The 21,589-nt window shown below is 37.3% G+C and overlaps 1 protein-coding gene across 2 annotated transcripts in view; it reads left to right on the top strand.

Moving 5' to 3' along the window:
- LOC142349574 (uncharacterized) overlaps window positions 1–21,589 on the top strand; it is a 63,653-nt gene that overhangs the window by 16,835 nt on the left and 25,229 nt on the right. For both annotated transcript variants that reach the window (XM_075401238.1, XM_075401231.1), the window contains one exon: window positions 10,243–10,341. In XM_075401238.1, the coding sequence (XP_075257353.1) occupies window positions 10,243–10,341 (99 nt within the window). The remainder of the gene's footprint in view (window positions 1–10,242; window positions 10,342–21,589) is intronic.

Below are 21,589 nucleotides of genomic sequence, written 5' to 3'. Positions count from 1 at the left end.
AAAAAAGATTTACATAGTATATACGAAAACTGGAAAAGGAGGGCGTACGGGATTGTTCAACCCGCCCTGATTGGATCGTAATGTAAGCTTAATATGTTATTTGTTTTTCCACTTTTTTCTTTTTCATTCTTTTGTTCTTTAAAGCTCATTTAAGTATTGTTATTCTGGGGACCTACTACGAAGACTCACGTATAACATAGATTACCGGTTCTTATCTGATGGTAGAGTATATGAAGATGATCTGATGAAGAAATATTGAAATTGAGAAAAAAATAATCAGACTTAATGGGAGTAATAATTATTTACTTTAAAAATTTCCATTCCAAAGCTGAGGATAATGATATGACCTACATCCAAAAGACTTTTCGTTTAAAGCAACGTATACCTAGCCGCAGGAGTCCCCCCTCTCGTTAAGTGGTCAAACTTTATCCGGTGTTTGCCTCTCTCAGTAAATCCCGTAGGTGATTGCAGTTGCTGAGTGATCCAAGGATGTTGCGGCTGCTCAAGAATCTCAGCTGAACCGATATATCACAGCCTGGTTCTCGAGTTTTACGCCGGCCTGGTTCTTCACAGGGTTCGATTGACTAACAATCTCGTCGAAATAATTAGTCGCTCAGACGTATTAAAGTACTGTAACTTCAATTTTGTTGATTGAAGTTAAGAAAATCCTTAGTGATAGCTATGTTCAATCTCGTGCTGAAGTTTGTAAGGCTTCAGCCAGTAGCTAGTACTGTTGCTAACTTCTTATAAGAAAGCTCAGCTAACTTAGAACTCGCAAGATCTTAAGATCTAGCAAAACTTAGCAAGAAAGACTAGAGTTTTTAAAGAACAAAATTTTAGTCAATCTGAGAGCCAACTGCTCTTGGTAACAGTTCCTAATGGTTCTAAATACAATTCGGTTTCACTAGTCAAACAATTGGCTTAAAGCAAATAATCATATAATTATCATTTGTAACATCATCACTACTGGTTTCTGATTGGTTAATCAAGATAATGATTTAGGTCATTGTTTACATAGTAAATGTCAAATTACTACAATATTTGCTTTTGATGACATAAGCATGGATAGTTATTACGTAGCTCTAAATGCCTCGAATGTACGGTTTTTGGCCTTTAATGAACAATTAAGCATCATAAAATAAACAATTTTAGAAATTTAACAATAAATAACAAAATATCGAAAAATGCCAATTTTTGCACCATATGAGTGGGAATAGCCACACTTTCTGGTCTGATGCATTTACGTTCGTTGGGTCCATAATTAGCTTAGAGGTAACCCTAACCGCGTGCCATAACCTCCGGTTGCTCGGGTTTTCCCTTCCAAAAATCGGGGGGTTGTACAAAATTTCGGTCCCAACTTGTAAAAATTTTCAGTTTTGACTAGTTTTGAGTTTTGACGAATTCTAACTTTTTTCAGTTTCAAAGGTTATTTTTTGCTCTCTGATGTCTTTTGTAGCTAATTTGAAGTGGCGCCGGCCCTGTTTTTGATCTCGGAAACACCATCGTAGAATACTGGCGCTAACTTCACGACTGGCCGGTTCAGTTCTCCATGTGCCATTTTAACTCTCGCTGATCGCACAACTCCGTTGTTGCCACTGAAGATTTCAATGATTCGTCCCAGTTTGTGCTCACAGCGTTTCACAGAGTCATCTACTAGCCATACTAACTCGCCTTCTTTCAGGTTTCGTACATGTTCTTTTGACCACTTCGATCTTTGGTTCCATTGTGGAAGGTATTCGCGAGTCCATCTCTTCCAGATGATGTCGGCATATGCTTGTGCCGTTTTGAAAGATTTTCTCAGGTCATGGTAGCGATCACTGGATGGCATGAGTGGTGCACTTGCGTTCTCTCGTCCTAGCAAGAAATGATTTGGTTTGAGTGCTGTCAAATCTCAGGGTCGTCACTCACTGCTGTCAGGGGTCTTGCGTTGAGAGTCTGCTCTACAAGACACATTGTTGTACTCAGTACCTCGTCGGTGAGGCTTCGGTTGTCCAAGATTGCGATCATGACTTTCTTGCAACTTTGAACCAGTCTTTCTCAGATTCCACCAAAGTGTGGGGCTCCAGGTGGATTGACTTTCCCAAAAATCTTTTTCTGAGCTTGGTCTCTCTCAATCTTAGCTTTGTCCCACTCGTTCATGAATGCTTTCAGCTCGTTGGCTGCTCGAACGAAGTTTGTTCCGTTGGCACTGATGATGGTACTTGGGTAGCTACGTCTTGCAATGAATCTTGTCACAGCAGCTAGACATGACTCGGTGTCCAATGACTGTGAAACTTCGATGTGTACTGCTCTGGTTGTCAGGCAAGTGAAGAGGCAGCAACATCTTTAAGGTACGTCGTAGGAACTTCACTTCGATGGGTCCGAAGTAATCAACACCGGTATGGGTAAATGGGAACACATTTTCATCAAGTCGTTCTCGGGGTAGGTCTGCCATCGGTTGGTGGATTGGGTTGGCGTTCCTGTTTCTGCATTTGATACATCTCGACTTGATTGTTTTTAACGCATTTCTTAATTCCATGATCCAGTACTCTTGTTGAAGCATGTTTCTCACGTATTCTGTGCCCTCATGTAGGTTGTCTGGATGTGTTTTCTCCGACAGAAGTTGTACAACTGGATGTTTCGAGGTTAACAATATTGGGTTTTTTGCATTGTAATCAAGGTTTGAATGCTTCAGTCGACCTTTCACATTAATTGTTCAATCTTTCTCTATGAAGGGTGACAATTTGGCGATGATCAATGTTTTTGAGATTTCTTTGCTGTTTGCTATCGATTTTGCAACATTCGCGAAGCTTTCGTTTTGAACAAATCAAAACAATATTTGTTCTGCTGGATGAATTTCGTCGGCTTTCAGGGGCCCCTTCTGCTTCGTCTTGAACCTCATGCAGTAGGCAATGAAGTTTCTACTTCGGTTGAAGGTATTGCATCTTGTCCGGTCAAATAGATGGTCTAGTTTTGTTTCTGTTGCTACAGTACTGGTAACTTGCTCAGCTTCAACTTCGTTCACTTGGCACCACGGCTTTGGCCACATTTCTTCATCTGTCTGAGGTCATGCCGGCCCGATTAACCACCCGGACTCCTTGAGGACTCCAACGGACATCCCTCTTGTGCCAATATTTGCAGGGTTTTCGATGTCTTTGACATGCCTCCATTGATCCATGGAAGTTTTCCAGTATTTCTGCAACCCTGGTGGCAACAAACACTTGCTGTTTCTTGTGAGCTGACTGTAACCACTGTAAGTCTGTAGATGAGTCGGTCCAATGATAGATTTTGTCAATTCTGACATGTTCGCTTAGTATCTGCTTTCTGAGACGAACTCCGTAAACTGCGGCTTGGGAGATCTAACTTGGGTATTGTCATATGTCCGATGATCACATAGGTGAGTTTCAACGTTACTTCGTCTTGTAGATATGCCACGATGCACATCGCTTCTTCTGACGCGTCTGTGAAAATGTGTAGTCTCAAGTTTGTGCATCCGTTTTCGAAATAAAGTCGATTTATTGACATCGTCCTTATTTCTCTCAACTCAGAGTACCAATTACAGAATAGTTTTGAGTATTCTGCTGACAACCCTTTGTGCCATGCTGCCCAATTGCTTTTGAGTAGAAACTGCATTCTTATCGTGAAGTGTGAGCATATAAAAGTGGGTCGAACACTGCTGAGACAAAGAATAGGACAATTCTCTGAGTTATTTTTGCTGGAACTTCTTGCTCGGTTCCACGACAGACAATGAGATTGTTTGTGTCCACATTCCAGTTTAGTCCAAGAATTGAAGATGATTGTGGTTCTGCTTCCAAAGTTTTCACCACTTTCGTTGACCTGTCGGTCTCTGGGATATGTGACTTGACTTCATCGTCACTTGTTATCCATTTCGTCAATTTGACTCCACCTTTGATGTGGACGTCTCTGACTTTCTGATAGATTTCGATTTCTTGTTGAGGGGTTCTGGCTGACTTGAGGAAGTCGTCCATGTAGAAGTTTCGCTGAACCGTTCTGACGAGAATTTCATTGTTGACTGCATTATCTTTCGCCACGTGGTGCAAAGCGTAATTTGCACAAGTCGGTGAGCTTTTCGCCCTGGAAACGTGTCGTGTATACTCGTAGACTTCTATTCCCTGCCCTGGGTCTTCTCGCCAGAGAAATTGTAAGCATCGGTTGTCATCGCTTGGGACAGCAACTTGGAGAAATATTGCTTCTATGTCGGCTGATAAAGCTATTGGGTGTTCTCGGAAGCGAAAGATAATTCCTATCGGACTCTGCAGCAGGTCTAGTCCAGACAGAAGTTTGTCGTTTAGGGCTACGCCTTGATACTTTGCTGCTGCGTTGCATACTCTGACTTTCAGGTTTATGCGAGTTTAAGACAGGATGATGTGGTAAATACCATTGCAGCTTGTCTTTGGTTTCATTCAGTTCGGTTTGGCCAACTTTCCGATCGTAACCGGTGTTGACATCCGTGTCAATGGTTTCTTGGTAGCGCTTCTTTAGCGTTTCGTCTTTCTGCAGGCGCCGTTGTAGGGACTTTAGTTGCCCCATTGCAGAGTAGAAGTTTTTTGGTAACTTCACTTCGTCCTCTCGCCACAGAAGTCCAACTTCGTATCTTTCACCGTTGAATCGTGTTGTTTGATCCAACGTCTTGATTGCTCGTTGCGCCTCTTTTGAGTTCCCGATGACATCACAGCTTGGAGCGTAGGACTCGATATCCTACCACTAACTCAATTGGTTTGCTATTTCATCATCTGCAATTGATGTAGCTGTTGTGGCAAGAGTTGTTGCCTGCTTCGCTGGTAGCGGACCACTTAAGGCCCGGCCAATCTTTGATTTCACAGCCCATGGTGCAGCTTTGTCTTCTGGCTTCTTGAATTCGAAAGGGCGATGAATGTCGTAACACTTTTGTCCAAGGATCACTTGAACCTCGTTGAGTTTGTAGGTCTGGTTTGGCAAGTTCCTCAGATGTGGGTAACGGTCTTTCAGCTCTTGTAGCTCCACAATCTGGTCACCCAGCTTCAGTTTCTCGTGCACATAGAATTGCACTGTTGTCAATGGTCGAGATTTCTCATACGCTGAAACAGCTATCGGCACTATTTCAGTCTTGACATCTTGTGAGCCATGGATCCCTGCTACCGATAGGGACGCTTTTCGGATTTGAAGTTGAAGTTTAGACACCAGTGATTTGTCTACAAATGAATTCTAGGATCCTGAATCACACATTGCTCGCAGATTTAGGCTGAAGTCTCTATTTGTGAGCTTGATTCGCACCACTGGGAGTCCTCCTTGAGTGATGTTAGTTGCTACTGCCGTTGTAGCATCTGAGATATTCCTTGTAGTATCCTTTTTCGGCAAGTCGTTGTACAAAAGTCTGTTATGTCGCCTTCCACAACTGGGTACACTACATGTCTGCTTTTGCAGTCCTTCGACATGTGACCAGGTCTCAAACAATTGAAACTAAGTCGGAACTTCTGTACTTGCTCTTGTCGTTCATTTACTTTCATTGATTTGAACTTTTCACAAGTCCAACTGAGGTGTTGTCCGTCTTTGAAGGGACATTCGAGATTCTTGGGTTTGCTTGACTCTTCAGTGTTTGAAGCAAATGTACTCGTCTTCGGCTTCAAAACCTTTTTTCTGTCAAATGACGAGTTTGTCTGTGCTAACAAGTTTTCATGAACTACTGCTCTGGAGGCAAGCCACTCTTTTAAAATAATCAGGTTGCCTCTCAGTAGTCGACGATCTTGCATATACTACAACCACTGTGCTCTCAGTTGTGGCGAAAGTTTTCTTGTCGTTGAACTTAGCGATCCTTCTGCTTCTAAGTCTGATGTGTATCCAAGTTGAGTCAAGATGTTCACCACATTTGTAACCACCTTTGCAAATTTGACGATGCTCGTAGAATCGTCGCGTCGAGCTGGAGGATGCGTATGTTTTTTCTTGAATTGCGCGTTGACTATGACATCTGATCTGCCATACTTCTCACGGAGTATGTCCCAAACATGATAGTATGATTGTGAGCTGAATCCCATTCCCGATATTGCTGCTTTCGCTGGACCCGTGAGACTGGTCTTCAGGTATTGCAATTTTTTTGTATTGCTGATTGGCTGTTGATGAACATCAACATCAAAAAGACCCGACCACTCTGGCCATTCCAGAGGCTCTCCTGAAAACTTAGTAATTTTTAATTTCGACAACCCACTGGCACCACTGCTTGGTACTGGTTGGTAATTGACTTGGTGAGTGGTTTGGTTAAGAGTGCTTCTGTTTCTGCTCTCGGCAGACCTGTTTCGAGAGTTGTTAATGGGATTCTGACTCCTGTTTCTATCTTGAACTGCTGATGTTCCCTGCTGCTGAAACCACGTCCTTGTCAACGGCGCTGGTGGTTCCGTTACTCTAATTGACTTATGGATTTCTTGTTTCTTGAGAATTCTCGGTTCTTTCAGTTGCGTTGAAAAGGCCGGTTGGAACAGCGGGGTAGTTTTCGGGTATGTGCTGAAACGTCTGTCAACTCTGTCCTGTGTGACATTCGTTGGAGGGTTGATAACAACGTTTGGAGATAGTGGCCGTCTATAAACAGACTGTTGAGCCAATTATTCTACCCACCCGGCTGTTCTTTCATGATTGAGTCTTGATCCAACACTTTCTATCTCATCTGCCACTGATCGATGCCCTCGAGTTTCCTTTGGTCAGCTCAAGTTTCAGCCGTCTTTGTTCTTCGTCGGCCTCTGCTTTCTTTCTTTCGTTTTCAGGGGCTCGCTCATGCTGTCGAAGACGCAGTTCGTCTTCTTGTTGTTGCATCTTTAGACGTACCTCCTCCTGTTGCTGCTGTTGTTGTTGTAAACGTAACTCTTGTTCTTGTTGCTGTTGTTGTTGCTTTTGTAATCGTAACTCTCCTTGCTGGCGACGAATTTCTATTTCTGCACGCTCCTGCTCTAACTCCAATTCTCGCTCTCACAGTCGTTGCTCTGTTTCTTTCTTAGCTCTTAGGTTTTCGAGCTCCAAGTTAGCGATACTGGGTTGTTTTCTGCTTCTCTGTGTAGCAGGATGCCTGGAAGAGACCCCGACGTTCTCTTCGGCGTTTTCTATCGCTCCATGTCTTGTATCAACTACAGTCTCGTTTGGGTCTTTGTCACCAGCCGATGTGGATGACACTAACGATATTTGATTTCCACTCTCTGCAGTTCGCTGATTTTGTTTTAGTTGGCCTCGATGATAATCCTTATTCTCTCTTAAATTTGTCAACCAATCTGTAGTAATATCTGACTTCACGATTTGTATAATTGCTGCGTGACTTGAATCTAACATCGTTACTGAATGTTTCAAATTACTGCACAATGCTTGCTTGTGGGAGTTGTCTAGATTTTCTGATCCCAACTCCTCTTCCAATTTCGCTGCTTCTCTTTGAAACAATTCCCGTTTTTTCCGCCACTATGTAAATTTGCAAGGTGTCGTTTTATGGATTAAAAACGCAGTTGCGATATTCTTCAATGTCTCTTAAGTTTTGGTATTTGTTCAACTAGCCATTTAATTGTCTTCTTTCTTTTGCCCAGCTTTCGCTCGGTGCCAGCATCGAAACTCTCCAAATACTTGGGCTTCCAAAGTTGTCTCTCTTGCTGTCTGTTTTTTTTGAGATCATCGTACGTCTCGAAAAAACATTGATATGCACTTTCTGCGGACACTGTTTTCTGAGCCAAGCGACTTTTCACATCAGCTAGATGTCAGTCAAACGTTTCGGATGTTGCGGCTGCTCAAGAAATCTCAGTGGAACAGATGTAACACAGCGTGGTTCTCGATTTTTTTGTCGGCCTAGTTTTTCACAGGGTTCGATTGACTTACAATCTCGTCCAAAATAATTAGTCGCTCAGACGTATTAAAGGACGGTAACTTTAATTTTGTTGATTGAAGTTAAGAGAATCCTTAGTGATAATCTATGTTCAATCTCGTGCTGAAGTTTGTAAGGATTCAGCTAGTAACTAGTGCTGTTGCTAACTTCTTATAAGAAAGCTCAACTAACTTAGAACTCGCAAGATCTTAAGATCTAGCAAAACTTAGCAAGAAAGACTAGAGTTGTTAAAGAATCAAATTTTAGTCAATCTGAGAGCCAACTGCTCTTGGTAACAGTTCCTAATGGTTCTAAATACAATTCGGTTTCACTAGTCAAACAATTGGGTTAAAGCAAATAATCAAATAATTATCATTTATAACATCATCACTACTGGTTTCTGATTGGTTAATCAAGATATTGAATTAGGTCATTGTTTACATAGTAATTGTCAAATCACTGCAATATTTTCTGTCGATGACATAAGCACGGATAGTTATTACGTAGCTCCAACTGCCCCGAATGTATGTTGTTTGACCTTTAATGAACTCCTAAAGCATCATAAAATAAACAATTTAAGAAATTTAACGATAAATAACAAAATATCGAAAAATGCCAATTTTTGCACCATATAAGTGGGAATAGCCACACTTTCTGGTCTGATGCATTTACGTTCGTTGGTTCCATAATTAGCTTAGAGGTAAACCTAACCGTCTGCCATAACCTCGGGTTGCTCGGGTTTTCCCTTCCAAAAATCGGGGGGGGGGGGTTTACAAAATTTCGGTCTCAACTTGTAAAAATTTTCAGTTTTCACCATTTTTTAATTTTTTTTGTGAATTCTCAGTGTTCTCATTTTCAAAGGTTATTTCTTGCTCTCTGATAGCTTTTGTAGCTGATTTGAAGTGGTGCCAACACAATACCTAACTTGACAAAAAGTAAATAACGAGGCAATAAGGGCCTTCATGTTATAACATCAGTGTCAGCTTGGCCGAGCCGTTCCGGCTCGGGTTAAATATTAGGAGAGCCGCAGCATCATGTCCCTCTGTTTAACTTGGGGACTGTCTTCAGGGGCAAGCTTCTCAGCCAGTTCCGATTTTACCTTATACTGAAAAAATCATGAGTTCACAAATTTTTCAAATTTTCAAAAAAGCATTCCTTTGATTTTTAGCAGAAAAGAATATCAGCCAGTAGTAATTTTGCACGGGAAGCACGTTTTTGGCATCAAAAATCAATTTTTTCAAAAGTTTGATTTTTTTCGGACTTAAGCGTTTTTTGGTAAAATTTTCATAAAATTGGGTCAAAAATTCAAAACTTTAATTTCAAATATTTTTGCATTTTTATTACTTGCGTGAGCTACTAACTACTTGGATGGTCGAGTGGACGTTACAGAACATTAATAGCTCAATTAGGTTAGCAGTAAGCTCTTTAAGAAAATGGCACTTGTGCCCCCCAACCGCCAAAAAATCTTTGATCAAAAATGACGTTTAGAGAGCTCCTACGCCAAAACTACTAAACTTCTTTGACGCCCACTATTTGCCGACGTCAGACAACTTTTATCATGAAGGTCATAGGTCAAAAGTCAACCATTTCCGAGAAAAGGTCAAAAATCACTAAAAATATCAAAAAACACGATAATCATGACTTCTGTGACTTGTGACTTCTATGCGCGCTATAACACTCCTAACTGTGCCTGATCGAACTGCGCTATGAAAAAATTAAAAATTTTCAAAACGTTGCGAGCGGGGATGACTTTTGTAAAATTGGTCGGTTCTTGACCCCCCAACCGGCATTATCTCTTTTCACAAGCATATTTGGGAGATGTGAGCTAAAGGACTTTCATCACTTTCATTATTTTCTCGCCTTTTCGGGGCCGCATGCAAAGTCTCATCAAAAGTTACTGACTCAGTTTTCCGCTATGAGTTAAGTTTCCGGCAATGAATACATGTTACTCATGAACTGTGCCAGGGGCCCCTACCCCTGCAAGAAATAGGATGTGTTTTTATTTATTCATAGCGCGCGACCTTCGAGATATAAATGTCTGAGCTTTCTTATTTTTAAAATGGTAATCGAAATATCTCAAACTCTAGAGGCGCTAGAGGGTTCAAACTTCTGGCTTAGACAACTTTGTGTAACTTTTGGAAAATTCAAATCCGATATTCCATCAGGAAATTTAGAGGATTATTTGATTAATATTCTGTAAAATGGACTCGATTCAAAGGGGTTATGAATGATGTTCCTCAATATACTCCAAGATGCGATTAGTTAAAATAATTGTCTGAATAAGAACGCATGTATTGTCTTAGATATTCTGATTACTCATTTTTGAAGAATAAAAATTTGAGCGGTTAGTCATTTGTGTCTATGAATATGTGTATCATTCAGGTTAGTTGGGAAATATTGCGCTGTAGAAATTGTGTCAAGTTGTTTGTTTGTTTCAGTGTTCAAGAAGAGACAGGCCTCCACTAACTTCATATCCTCCTTTTCCACTCTCTTCAATAAGAAACAGGAGGTCCCCACAGAATTCATCAACATGACAGGTGTTTCCTCATTCTAATCTCTGCTTGTTTAAACCTCATTAAATTTGACCACCCCTTCCCATTTCCTCTGTCGCCTCCAATTATTAAGGTGACATGCTGTTTACCTAGTATGAGAGTGCGTAGTAAGAATATGGTTGGATACCAACAAAATATAGCTGGATACAAAATTAGTTTGTTCTTTAATCAACAGCTTGAAAAATTGTTCTGCCACTTTTTCCATTATATGTTGATTTTATTTTGGTAAAATGAGTTTCTTCAAACTTTACGGTGTCGGATTTTAGAAATTTGATTCGAAGGTATTTTGCCATGTTTACCCGAATGATTTTTTTCGTTTAACTTACTATATGTAGTGATGTACTTCAAAACCGAAATTATATTTAAATTTCAAAAGAAATTAATTAAATGAGTTTGACTAATGTTTGTCAGCTGGTAGATACTTTTTGAGACTCTCAGAGAAAACTGAGGGACCAAAGTTTGTTTTTTGATTGAGTTGAAACTCTCTTTTTATCGAATGATTTCTAATTGTTCGATTTAATCAATGAATTTAGTTTGTCAATAGTTTTCCGATGTGTTGTTTTTAATGGTAGTTCCGTCAATCCGTTGTCAGATATAGAGGGAGGGGTTATCACAAATGCGTAAGTTTGTGATTACAGAGGCCCAGAATTGCTGAAATAGGCCTGATGAGGGTGCGCCTATTTTGTGTACATCTGTTAATCGATACATTTTTAATGAGTGAAATCATTAGGCCCATAAAACTATACTATGCTTAAAATTAAACAATGGTAATGTCTTTTTAGAGCCAGGAAGCTGTAAGCTAAGCGTAGCTATATTGCGGTGATCTTGGTTATCGTTACGACTCCAATAGGAGTTTTGTTCATGCGGCATTTTGACCTAAAAGTTGAAATGAGCAAAGCTGTCGTGTTGAACGGATTTTTGCTTAGCGAGAGAAGTTTTTAATTGCTCTTGAACGAAGTTCATAGCAATTATTGTAAACCTGTTGGTTTTGTTTATGCAAATTTTTCGCTTGACCATTTTGCGCTTTTCTTCTAGAAAATTCTTTGGCTTCTCAAGTGAGTTTTTCAGACTTTCATTCTTCACTTTTGACTGATCTCTATTGCTCTCACTCCGAAGTAACGCTTGTTGCTAATGTAAATTCGGTTACAGTATAGTGAAAACAAGGGCCGGGTAGCTGAGTGGTTAGTGCATCTGGTTATGGATCGGGAGGTCAGTGGTTCGAAGCCCAATGTTTTTCTACCCGCCTGTCGTTCGAGAGCAATTCTCCCGACATTAGTCGGTTTATGTTTTGATCTTGCGCTGCGTTCAATGAATCACTTTTCGACTTTGAAAAATGTTTTTGACAGGGGACGGGATATTAGGCAAAAGCTTGACCAGGCAAACATTTTTTGTAGCCAATAGGTAAAAATTTTGAACTCAAGTTTTGTGGACATTACGTAAATAGCAATTGAAACATTTAAGGATGGTACTTCAAAATCCATACGACGCTATAGTGTACTCGTGTCCCTAAAAATTTTCTGACATGAATATGAGTAAATAAAGCACATTTAAAATGTATCATTTTTGCAAAATATTTTTGCCCCTCGGTAACGTTCCGGCACAAGTATTTGACAAAGAAACGGAGGAAAAGACCCAAAACGGGATAAAAGATATCCATTTCTTTATTCTAATTAGTTTACTGTTATGGGACTTTGAGAAAATTTGTGCCATAAATGCTGGACGGACATGAATTGAAGTGCTAGAAATGCTCAATAATAAAAAAATAGTGACTGTTTTTGTGAGCTATTGTCGAGAAATTTGTTAGGGAAACTTTTGTACTCTATAGCGTCAAGTGGGTTTTGAAGTACCGCTTATAAGTGTTTTATTGGCTTTCGTCTAAATTCCACAAAATTTAAGTTCAAAAATTTTTGCCTAATGGCTACAAAAGTGCTTTTGCCTAATCGAGTGTTCGCCTAATCTCCTACGCCCATTTTTGATCAGTTTTTCATCATGCGATGTTCAGTGAATGATTTTCTCATTTTGAAGAATGTTTCTGACAGAATGGCACGCATACATTTTTGGCCGTTTTCTATCCGAGTGGCCCAGTTTTTTGTTTGTAGTTTGGTTTTTTTTCGGAAATATATTCTAGTAGATGCTGAATTTAAGTGTAAACCTGAAATTGATTCCAAAATAGTGTTTTTAAAGCCTGACAGTGCGTTTTAAAATTGATACCACAGTGAAATTGATGCCAGTGTTTTTGAGAGTCTGACAATGCGTTTCGAGTTTAAATGGGCACATATTTCTCATTTTTTTAAAAAAAATTTATTGGCTCTTTCCATTTTTTTTAAAAGTGAAGTTTATTTTCAACAATCAGTGCATATGGACATTTCATTTTGATTGTTCATTCATTGAATTCCTCTTTATAACGTCATATCTTTTGTTTTATAATATTGTATACATGCTAATCTGGTTTTTGGCAGTTTTTCAATGTTTCTTAGTTTTTGTTTGTATTTTTTGAAAATGCTTTCTTTGGGGTTTTAACCGGAAATACTATTAATTTAGACGGCGTTTTCAACTGAAATCGAAAGTGAGTAAAAGTGCCATGCGGACTCATTTTTTCTGAGCGAGACAAGTATTTAGTCATGCGATGCGTTTTGTAAATGATTTTTTCTTTTGAGGAATGTTTTTGACAGAATGGCACATATAGATTTTTGGCCGTTTTTTATCCAACTGGCCCAGTTTTTTATGTTTAATTTGTCTTCGCAGTGTTTTTGAGAGCGTGACAATGCGTTTCAAGTGAAAAATGCGCACATGGTTCTCATTTTTGGCTTTTTCTATAATTTCTCTTTCCATAAAGCGGAGTTGATTTTCATAAATCGATGCTTATGCTTTTCCTTTTGATAATTTGTACATTGAATGCCTCCTTTAAACGTGAGATTTTCTTTTGTTTTTAAGTTCTGCACATGCTAATCTGATTTTGGCAGTGTTTGTCCAATTTTTCTTCGTTTTGATTGTATTTTGGTTTTAAATACAAGAAAATTTTCCTGTGCACCGTCAGGGATCCTAATTTTGTTCTTTAATAATTGATTAATTGCTCTTAAACGCAGTTCATAGCAATTATTGTAAATATGCGTGTCTTTTTTATGCAAATCTTTCGCTTGACAATTTTGCGCTTTTCTTCTAGAAAATTAGACTTCTCAAGTGACTTTTTCACGCTTTCGTTCATAATTTTTGAGTGATCTCTAGTGCTCCGAAGTTGCTAATATAAAGTCGGTTGCGGCGTGGCAGAATTACCTGACTTTAGCGCAGTGGTTAGTGAGGGTGGCCGTGGAGCGAGAGGTCAGTGGTTCGAATCCCGTTGGGGTCACAGGTTTTTGCACCCATAAAGAAGAATTGATCTATGCTAAGAGCCCCTGATGAATTAAATTGCCTCGCCTGTCGTTCAAGAGCAATTCTTCCGACATTTGTCGGTATATGTTTTTTTAAAAAATAAGAAGTCTTTGATTTCCAGTGGAAATTTCATGAGTGCCATTTTAAAACGATTTTGACAATTTTTTGGAAAGTATGTCAATGTTTGTAATCTTACAACTCTTCTTTTTTTTCTACTTCAGTTCTTAATTATTTTTTTAACGTCCAAAAAGAGAAAATTAGTCTTCGTTTCTGCTTTACAACGTGTCTAGCTTCATCCCCTTCCAGCATATATCATTCTAGCCTTCTCCTAGCACCTTTAGTTTTTTTCGCTCTGCTTTTATCATTCGTTCAGAATGTTTAGTAGTTTCAGCTTTTTTAGTTTTTTTCTTTTTTGGGTTTTGGTATCATTGATAACATAATTGATAGCATAATGCAGCATTGGGATTTTGCTAAAAAATCGTTGGAAGAATTTAACTTTTTTATCTGCGATTGTTTTTTCTGGCTTGTTTCTGGTTTTGAACCATGTTTTCTCTTGATTATTTTGTTTTTGTCTTTTTCTTGAGTAGCTTAATTTTACTATAGTTTGAATCCATATTGCATTTTATGTCTTCGGCAAGAAAAAGTGATATCTTATTTTTCTTATTTGTTCTTACTCCACCTCGAAAAAACGTCTATTTTCTTGAATCTGAATTTTTAGTAATCTTTTCGAAAAATTTAGTTTAGTTTCTCAGAATATTATCTGCCTCATGCCTTCATAATGAGTTCTTTGGGTCGCACAGTTGGTCGTGGAGTTTTGGTTTTCGATTCTAGTATCATGATAGTTTTTAGCGGTTTTTTGAACTATTCAATTCTTTACCATTCTAAGGGTTTTGGTGGTTTATGAACGTTAACAAATGTCTTTAATAATATGAAATTCTGCAATATTTTAAAGTGAAAATTGGGTCTTGTTTTTTAAATTATGTGTGGTATTTCGTATTGTTTTTAATTGCTATTGAACGAAGTTCATAGCAATTATTGTAAACGTGTGTGTCTTTTTTATGCAAAATTTTTGCTTCACAATTTTGACTTTTCGAGTGACTTTTACGCCCTTGACTTTTTGCGTTTCCCGTCATCTAAAGTTCTCTCTCAATCACAATTTCAAGCAGCTGAACTCAATTGGCGGCAATTTAATACTAAAAGTCAAATGAAATGTGCGCCGAAACTGGTGCCATTTTTTTTACTTTAAATCTTAATAGTAGTATATGTTAACCTCTAATGTGGTTATTTGAAGCCCTTTGTTGAACTTCTAAGTCCCATTTCAGCTCCCTCCCCCCCCCCCCCGACTGAAGCAGGCTGCAATTTATTAGAGCTCTGACTAGTCGTTCGAGAGCAATTCTTCCGACGTTTAGTCGGTTATGTTTGAATGTTGACTTAGTTTAGCCAGGTCGAATGATATCAATGGTCAAGTCTCTCGATTTGACAGCGGTGTAATTTTTGTCAAAATTTTTTAAATCAAATCTGATGAGGTAAAAATTTACTGTTTCAAGACAAAAGATAATGGTTTCGGCTGCAAGTACGGTTTTTTCGTGAAGTTCCGACGCTTCGAGTTGCTGCCGTAATTCTTCCGGCTATATTTCTTTATTTCTTTTTCTGGAATTAGTTTTGTTAATGCCTAATAGCCGCACAGCGATAGCTGGGGCTATTATTGGCCTTCTCTTGGTTTTTTTGTCGTCACGATTTTTGTTACCCCCATATGACGTCACAACCACTTCTAATCTGCTTTTTGTTCATTCGTTCATGCAATTTCAACTGAAGTGCGTGTGTGACGTCATTTTTCGCTCTTAGTTTTTTTTTGTTCATTCCCGTGATTAAATTTTTGGTCACACTTGACTTACTTCACTCTCAAAAATGACTTCCTCACTTTGAAATTGACATTTATTTACTTTAATTCAGAGATGAGGTCAAATGGGTGTATGCCACTCTGAATGAAGAAGGTTATTTGAGAGCAGCTAATAGAGGCAGCCAAAATTTATACAGATTTTTAATCAAAATATCATATCAGCCTTCAATGAAAAGTCGAATTTTTTGGTCTGTCTTTTTAGTGTGTTTTTGAGACTGCAGATCTACGAAGCTATTGCGGCTATTTTCTGGCAATCTGCCAGCTATGTTCCTATTTTGTGTGCAACTGTTAATCGATACATTTTTAATGAGTGAAATCATTGGGCCCATAAAACTACACTATACGTAAACTTATACAATGAAAATGTCTTTTTAGAGACAGGAAGCTGTAAGCTGAGCGTTGCTATTTTGCTGTTATCTTGGTTTTCGTTACGACTCCAATAGGAGTTTTATTCATGCGGGATTTTGACCTAAAAGCAAAATTGAGAAAAGCTGTTGTGCAAAACGAATTTTTGCTTAGCGAGAAAAGTTTTTTGATCTTGCACTGCGTTCTGTGAATCACTTTGAAGTCTTTTTGACAGAATTGTGCATATAGTCCATATAGATATCCGTTTTGGCCCTTTTATATGTAAGCGGTTTTTTGCCTAATATAAATTTATACCACAGTATTTTGAGAGCCTAATGAAGGGTTTCAATTGTGAAATGAACCGATCTCTTAAGGTTTTAGTTAACTTTTTTTCATGGATGTCTTCAATTTTAATCTTTAAGAGGACCTTTTTTCTAAAGGTAGCGCACATGCAAGCTTCCTTTTGATGTTTCATGCATTGAAAACCACTTTCTAACGTGTAAGAATTTTGTTTACAAAATTTTACAAATGCTCATCTGATTTTGGCGGTTCAATGTTTCTCTGTTTTTTGTATTTGGTATTATTTACTGGAAAGTCTTTTACGCACCTTCAGGGATTTTATTTTCGTTTTCTTAATAATCGAATTTTTTGGCGTCGAGTCTTTAAATAGTAAAACTGTTTTCATTTTATTTTTTTTAGTTTTTCTCAGCATCGAATGCTAAATAATGAAACGTATTTTTTTCTTAATTTTCTTTCACTTTGGCTTTGAACTCTCAAAAAGTTTTTTTTATTATTTTACATCGTGTCAATGTTCTTAACATTCCAACAGCTGTTTAGAAGTTCATTTAAGATTTTAAAGAAAAAGCAAATAAAATGTTATCTTTCAAGTTTTTTGAACCATTCAAGAGCAATTATTTTAGTGTTAATTAACTGCGTGTTTCTTGTACGCAAAACTGTTACTATTGCAAAGGTCCGCGGCTGTATTTTTTATGTCGCTATCATTGTCCCGACCCCCACTTTAGTGGGGAACTATATACTCTGGGTTTTTTTGTCCAGACAATTTTGGCCGATCGATATATTCTTCGTAGAGAGTTGTGAGTGGTATCATTAAAAAGCACGTACATCCTAGAATATGGAATTAAACTTTATTTTCGAATTTCGTTTTTACAGGGAGTTATCGAGGTTAAAAGTTTTGTGAATATTCGACAGTTTTTATTCACATTTTACGAAATTTTTGCTAAAATTTGGCACAATTTGGCTAGTATAATTTATAATAATTCAAAATTTTTTTAACGGTAGAGTGTTATTGTTACCCTTAGAGATAGAAGAGCGTTGCTGGATTGTTTGGTTGAAGTTTTTCTGGCTAAAATTTTGGATAGAATTTTCAAAATTCGAACTTTTTCACCAAAAATGGCACAAAATATGCTTTTATGGCCCACTTTGTTAAATTTTACCAGATGTAGTGAACCAGAAACCTTGACACAGACTCCTTAATCTATTCCAAAAGAGCGCTAGTTAAAATTAGGCGCCCTATGAATTTCTTCTGGAATTAAAATTCTGCCGTTTTTTGCAGATTTAACTAGATAATTATACAAAATGCATCGTTCTTTTTTTTAATATGCGTGAAGAATTGAAGAATTTCACTCAACAATTGGTCTAATTCGCAAAGAGATGGAACACGTGGGTGGTTTTTTGGTTGCTTGGAAAAATCAGGGATAGGTTTGATATTATCATGGATTCTTACAATCAGAAATTTTTTTTATTATTATTTTGGTGCAGCCTTTTTTCAAAATATTTTGCTTTTGTTTTTCAATGTTTATTGCCGACAAATTTTTGTATTCACCGCTCCGGTAATGACAGCTTCAATTTACGTAAAAATAAGGCGGAATGTGAATATAGTTTGTTTTCAGAGAACCTAAGGGTTTTTATGGCTTTGAGGAAGAGTTTTACTAAACTTTAATTGAATCCTTTTGTTTTGCCTCCAATTGTTATTCTTTTTGCAGTCTGATTACAAAGTGTAACAATTCAAGGATTTAAATGGCTTGCCCATGATGTGTAGGCGAACCTGTGTCATGTATTCGGTTGTTATCTAACGTCTCCTATGTCATTGAATGTATTGGTCTTAAGGAAATTTCAGTGATTTTTTGAACTTGTCATTTTTAATATTATTTCAGTCAACTTTTTGCTTATTCTCAGAAAATACAGGTCAAACATTCTTTTCTATAGAATATAAACTAATTTTGTGGAGGATTATTTTAGCAAAACGTTTTCGTGCTTCTGGTACTACGAGTTTTTAAACAAATTTTAAAAATTTTTGTGCATAATTACTCATTCTTGCTGTTGTTTTTGTTTCTTTGGTAAATTGTCACATTACTTAAAAATCTAACTATAAAGCTTTAAAAAGTTTGTAACTGTACATATTTTTTGTTCTCATTACTTATAGTTGTAAGCGCTGCGACTGCGTTCTCTTGCAGAATTTGGTAGAGTTTTCTTGTTTTTGCCCTGTATCTTGTTAATTTTTGTTGACGTATGCCCGATATTGTGTAATTAAAGGTCTCAGTGGCCAACTATAGATACGTAAATGAACTTAATAACTGATATCGGAATATAGCTAATGGTTTTACTGACTTTCAGATTAATTTTCTAAAAAAAAAGATTATTCGAATTATCCTTTTTTTCTGGTTTGCGTTTTTTTTCGTAATTTTCATTTTTGTATCGTTTTTGTAATATAGCCTCATTATTGAGAGGCCTCTTTAACGTTTTTCTGAACCAAGCAACAATATTTTTGTTGTTTAAACGTTTTGACTGATGTCTTCGGGGCTTAGACAATGATGTCTTCAGTTTGTTCCAGAATTTTGTAAAATTTAGATACTTTTCAATTATTGTAGTTCTTTCTGCTGTCATTTTGTTATGGTCGTTTTACAAATAGACTTTATGATAATCAAAGAAGGCGCAATTTAAGATTTTATGTTCTCTCGGTTTTTTATAATTTTAATGGCTTCAACACTAAGGTTTCTTAAAGTTGTTTGTGAAATTTTTTAGTTCAGCTTGTATTTAATGTTATTTTATGGTCTTACGACTTAGTCTCACTAATAACAATCGCATTTATTTTCGCAGGAAGTTGCCAGATAAACTGTCTACTCTGTAATTCGAAAGCTTATGTTGGCTATAAATTTTGAAAATATTTGTTTTTAAAAAAAAAGACAATGGATTTTTGAGATTTGCAAATCTTATTTCTGTAACTTGTAGTTTAGCATCTCTATAGACAAGTCAGGTCCCTTTTCCATTGAACTAAACTTGCTCTTTATAACGGTTTTGTTTTCCTCAAAAGGTCTTTGTTGTTGGTACAACCACTTTTCATAATATATTCGTGATTTTTGCATATTCGCCCATTTTTGTAGGTTTTTGTTTTCTTTTCACAGTATTAAAATGATGTATGGTGTTCTGGTCATTAAAAAAACGTAATCAAATATTTTCAATGTTTTAAGTGAACAGCTTAATGTTGAATTGGCTGGGACGTCGTTTTCGTGTAAATTTTACCCTCTTGCCTGTATTTGTTCTTTCCGTAGTCGTATGACATATACTGGATAATGAAAGGTGTCAATCGTTCTCTATGGAGTTATAAAAGAGTCTCTCAATGATTTCATTTGATGCATATCGTTTGTAATCAGATTGAAATTAATTCTTTTCAAAAAAGCAATGTTTTAACTTTGCCCTTTTGCTCATTTCTTGTCGACTTGATACCAAGTTGCATTGAGGAAAAGTCCGATATTTTTTCTAATAAAGTACAGGTCAAATTTCTTTGTATAGGTTCTATCTGATGCCATTTTGATTTGGTTATTAATGATTTTCAAAAAATGGACGCCGATTTTTGGTCGTAATTAACATACGTAATTATTTGGTTTTTATCGCCGTCTTTTCTGGTAGACATATTATGGTAGTCACAGGTCTCATAGGCCCTATAAGGTAGGTTGTTTATTCATTTGGTAGTTTGTTGAATGATGTGTTATGGTTTTTTTAATCTCTTCCTCATTTGGTAGACAATTAGGTGAAAAATGTAGATGAGCGGGGTCGGAACTTTATGTGCAAACGCTTATTACCGAGCCTCCTTGAGTGAGTGTAGATAATCAATATATCTATATATTTGGCTGGTTTTTGAAATGGTGACAGGAAATCGACGTCACAGCATGGTATATTGAACTTGCTGCCAAGACGTGCAAAATTTTTCATGCTTGCATTTTTTCTTGCTTACCGATTGCAAAACTAAAAACTTGTGTTCTTTGAGCACGGGGCTATATGGAATAAGCAGATATAAGATGGGATTGCGCTCTCAATTTTTTGTGTAGTTAGAATGAGATGTCATTTCTTTCGGCGGCTGTTGGTTTTCGTTCGTTTTCATAATTTTAAGTCAATTTTCACGTCAAATTTTGTCAGTTCAGTCTTCAACAGAATGAGTACTACAAATTGTGACTGGTTTTGCACGTGGGTTGTTATCTTACATCAAAATGAATGTGATAATTTCGGAAACTTTTTGAAAAGTTTCCATCAATATCTGGTGCATTTCTCGCGATCATCGGATGAATGAAGGTGGAAGGAATATTCTTCACATATCACGGTCTTTTTGAACGAGCTTAAAGGAAACCTGATTTTGATTTTTCTTTGAATACGTTGTCATCAGTTCTTAAAAGTTTCTAGCATTTCAACAGTTCTTAAAAGTTACCAATGAAAGCGGGTTGAATTCTTGTCTTCAAAGTACATGAAGCTGATTTATTCATTATTCGATGTCGTTTTTGTCATGGTGATGAATGGGTAAACTTGAACTATAAGTTATTTACCTGTTGGTGGCCGATCTCATGGTACTGTCTCTTATTGATATAAAAATATGGCTGTATGAAGTTGTGTTCGTCGATAAATATTTATTGTCAATATGGTTCTAATTTTTACGAGATTTCCACTGCTAGATTTCTCATTCGTGGCCACAGAAATCTTGTTTGATGATGAATACATGGTTTGCAATTAAAACCCCAGAATTCAAAATAACTTCACGGCTGAAAATCCTCCGAGAATCCAAATTTTTCCCCTGATAAAATGACTTGATTGGCAGTTTTTATGTATGAAGAGAGGATCTGTCGGTTAACTCACTACGGCTAATTTGCATGTCATTCACCCACGCAAACAAATTTGTTTTTGGGATCATAGAACGGCGAAAGATTGACTTGGTTCTTTTGCTAGATTTCTCCTTTCTCGTTAATTGGCACTGTTCTCACTGCTCAACGTGTATTTAAAAGCTCAATTACAACGAGAACTACCGTCAAATTCAGTACCTACCTGAACCTATCTCAACCCTAACTACCTTAAGCTTACCTAATTCAAACTTACTTCACGAAACTTCAAAAATCTTTTCTTTTTTAACGTTTTCCATGTCCACTTGATTATTATAAATTGACTTATGAATTAGTAATAGCCGCTGTCAGCCTCTCAATGGCTATTATTTAGGCGCTCTCCGTTTTACAATCCAAAGAAGTTGGATTGTATTTTTTTAATCGGTGGCTTCTATATTAGAGGATGTGTTTTAGAGGAAGTCAAATGACGCACGTGAAAAAAGTATATAAGTCGATA

The sequence above is a fragment of the Convolutriloba macropyga genome, chromosome 1 (assembly GCF_964194025.1).
Source record: "Convolutriloba macropyga chromosome 1, txConMacr16.3, whole genome shotgun sequence".
In the NCBI taxonomy this organism is placed as follows: domain Eukaryota; kingdom Metazoa; phylum Xenacoelomorpha; order Acoela; family Convolutidae; genus Convolutriloba; species Convolutriloba macropyga.
Note: the sequence above shows the minus strand (reverse complement) of the source record. Positions and strands in the feature narration are given on the sequence as shown.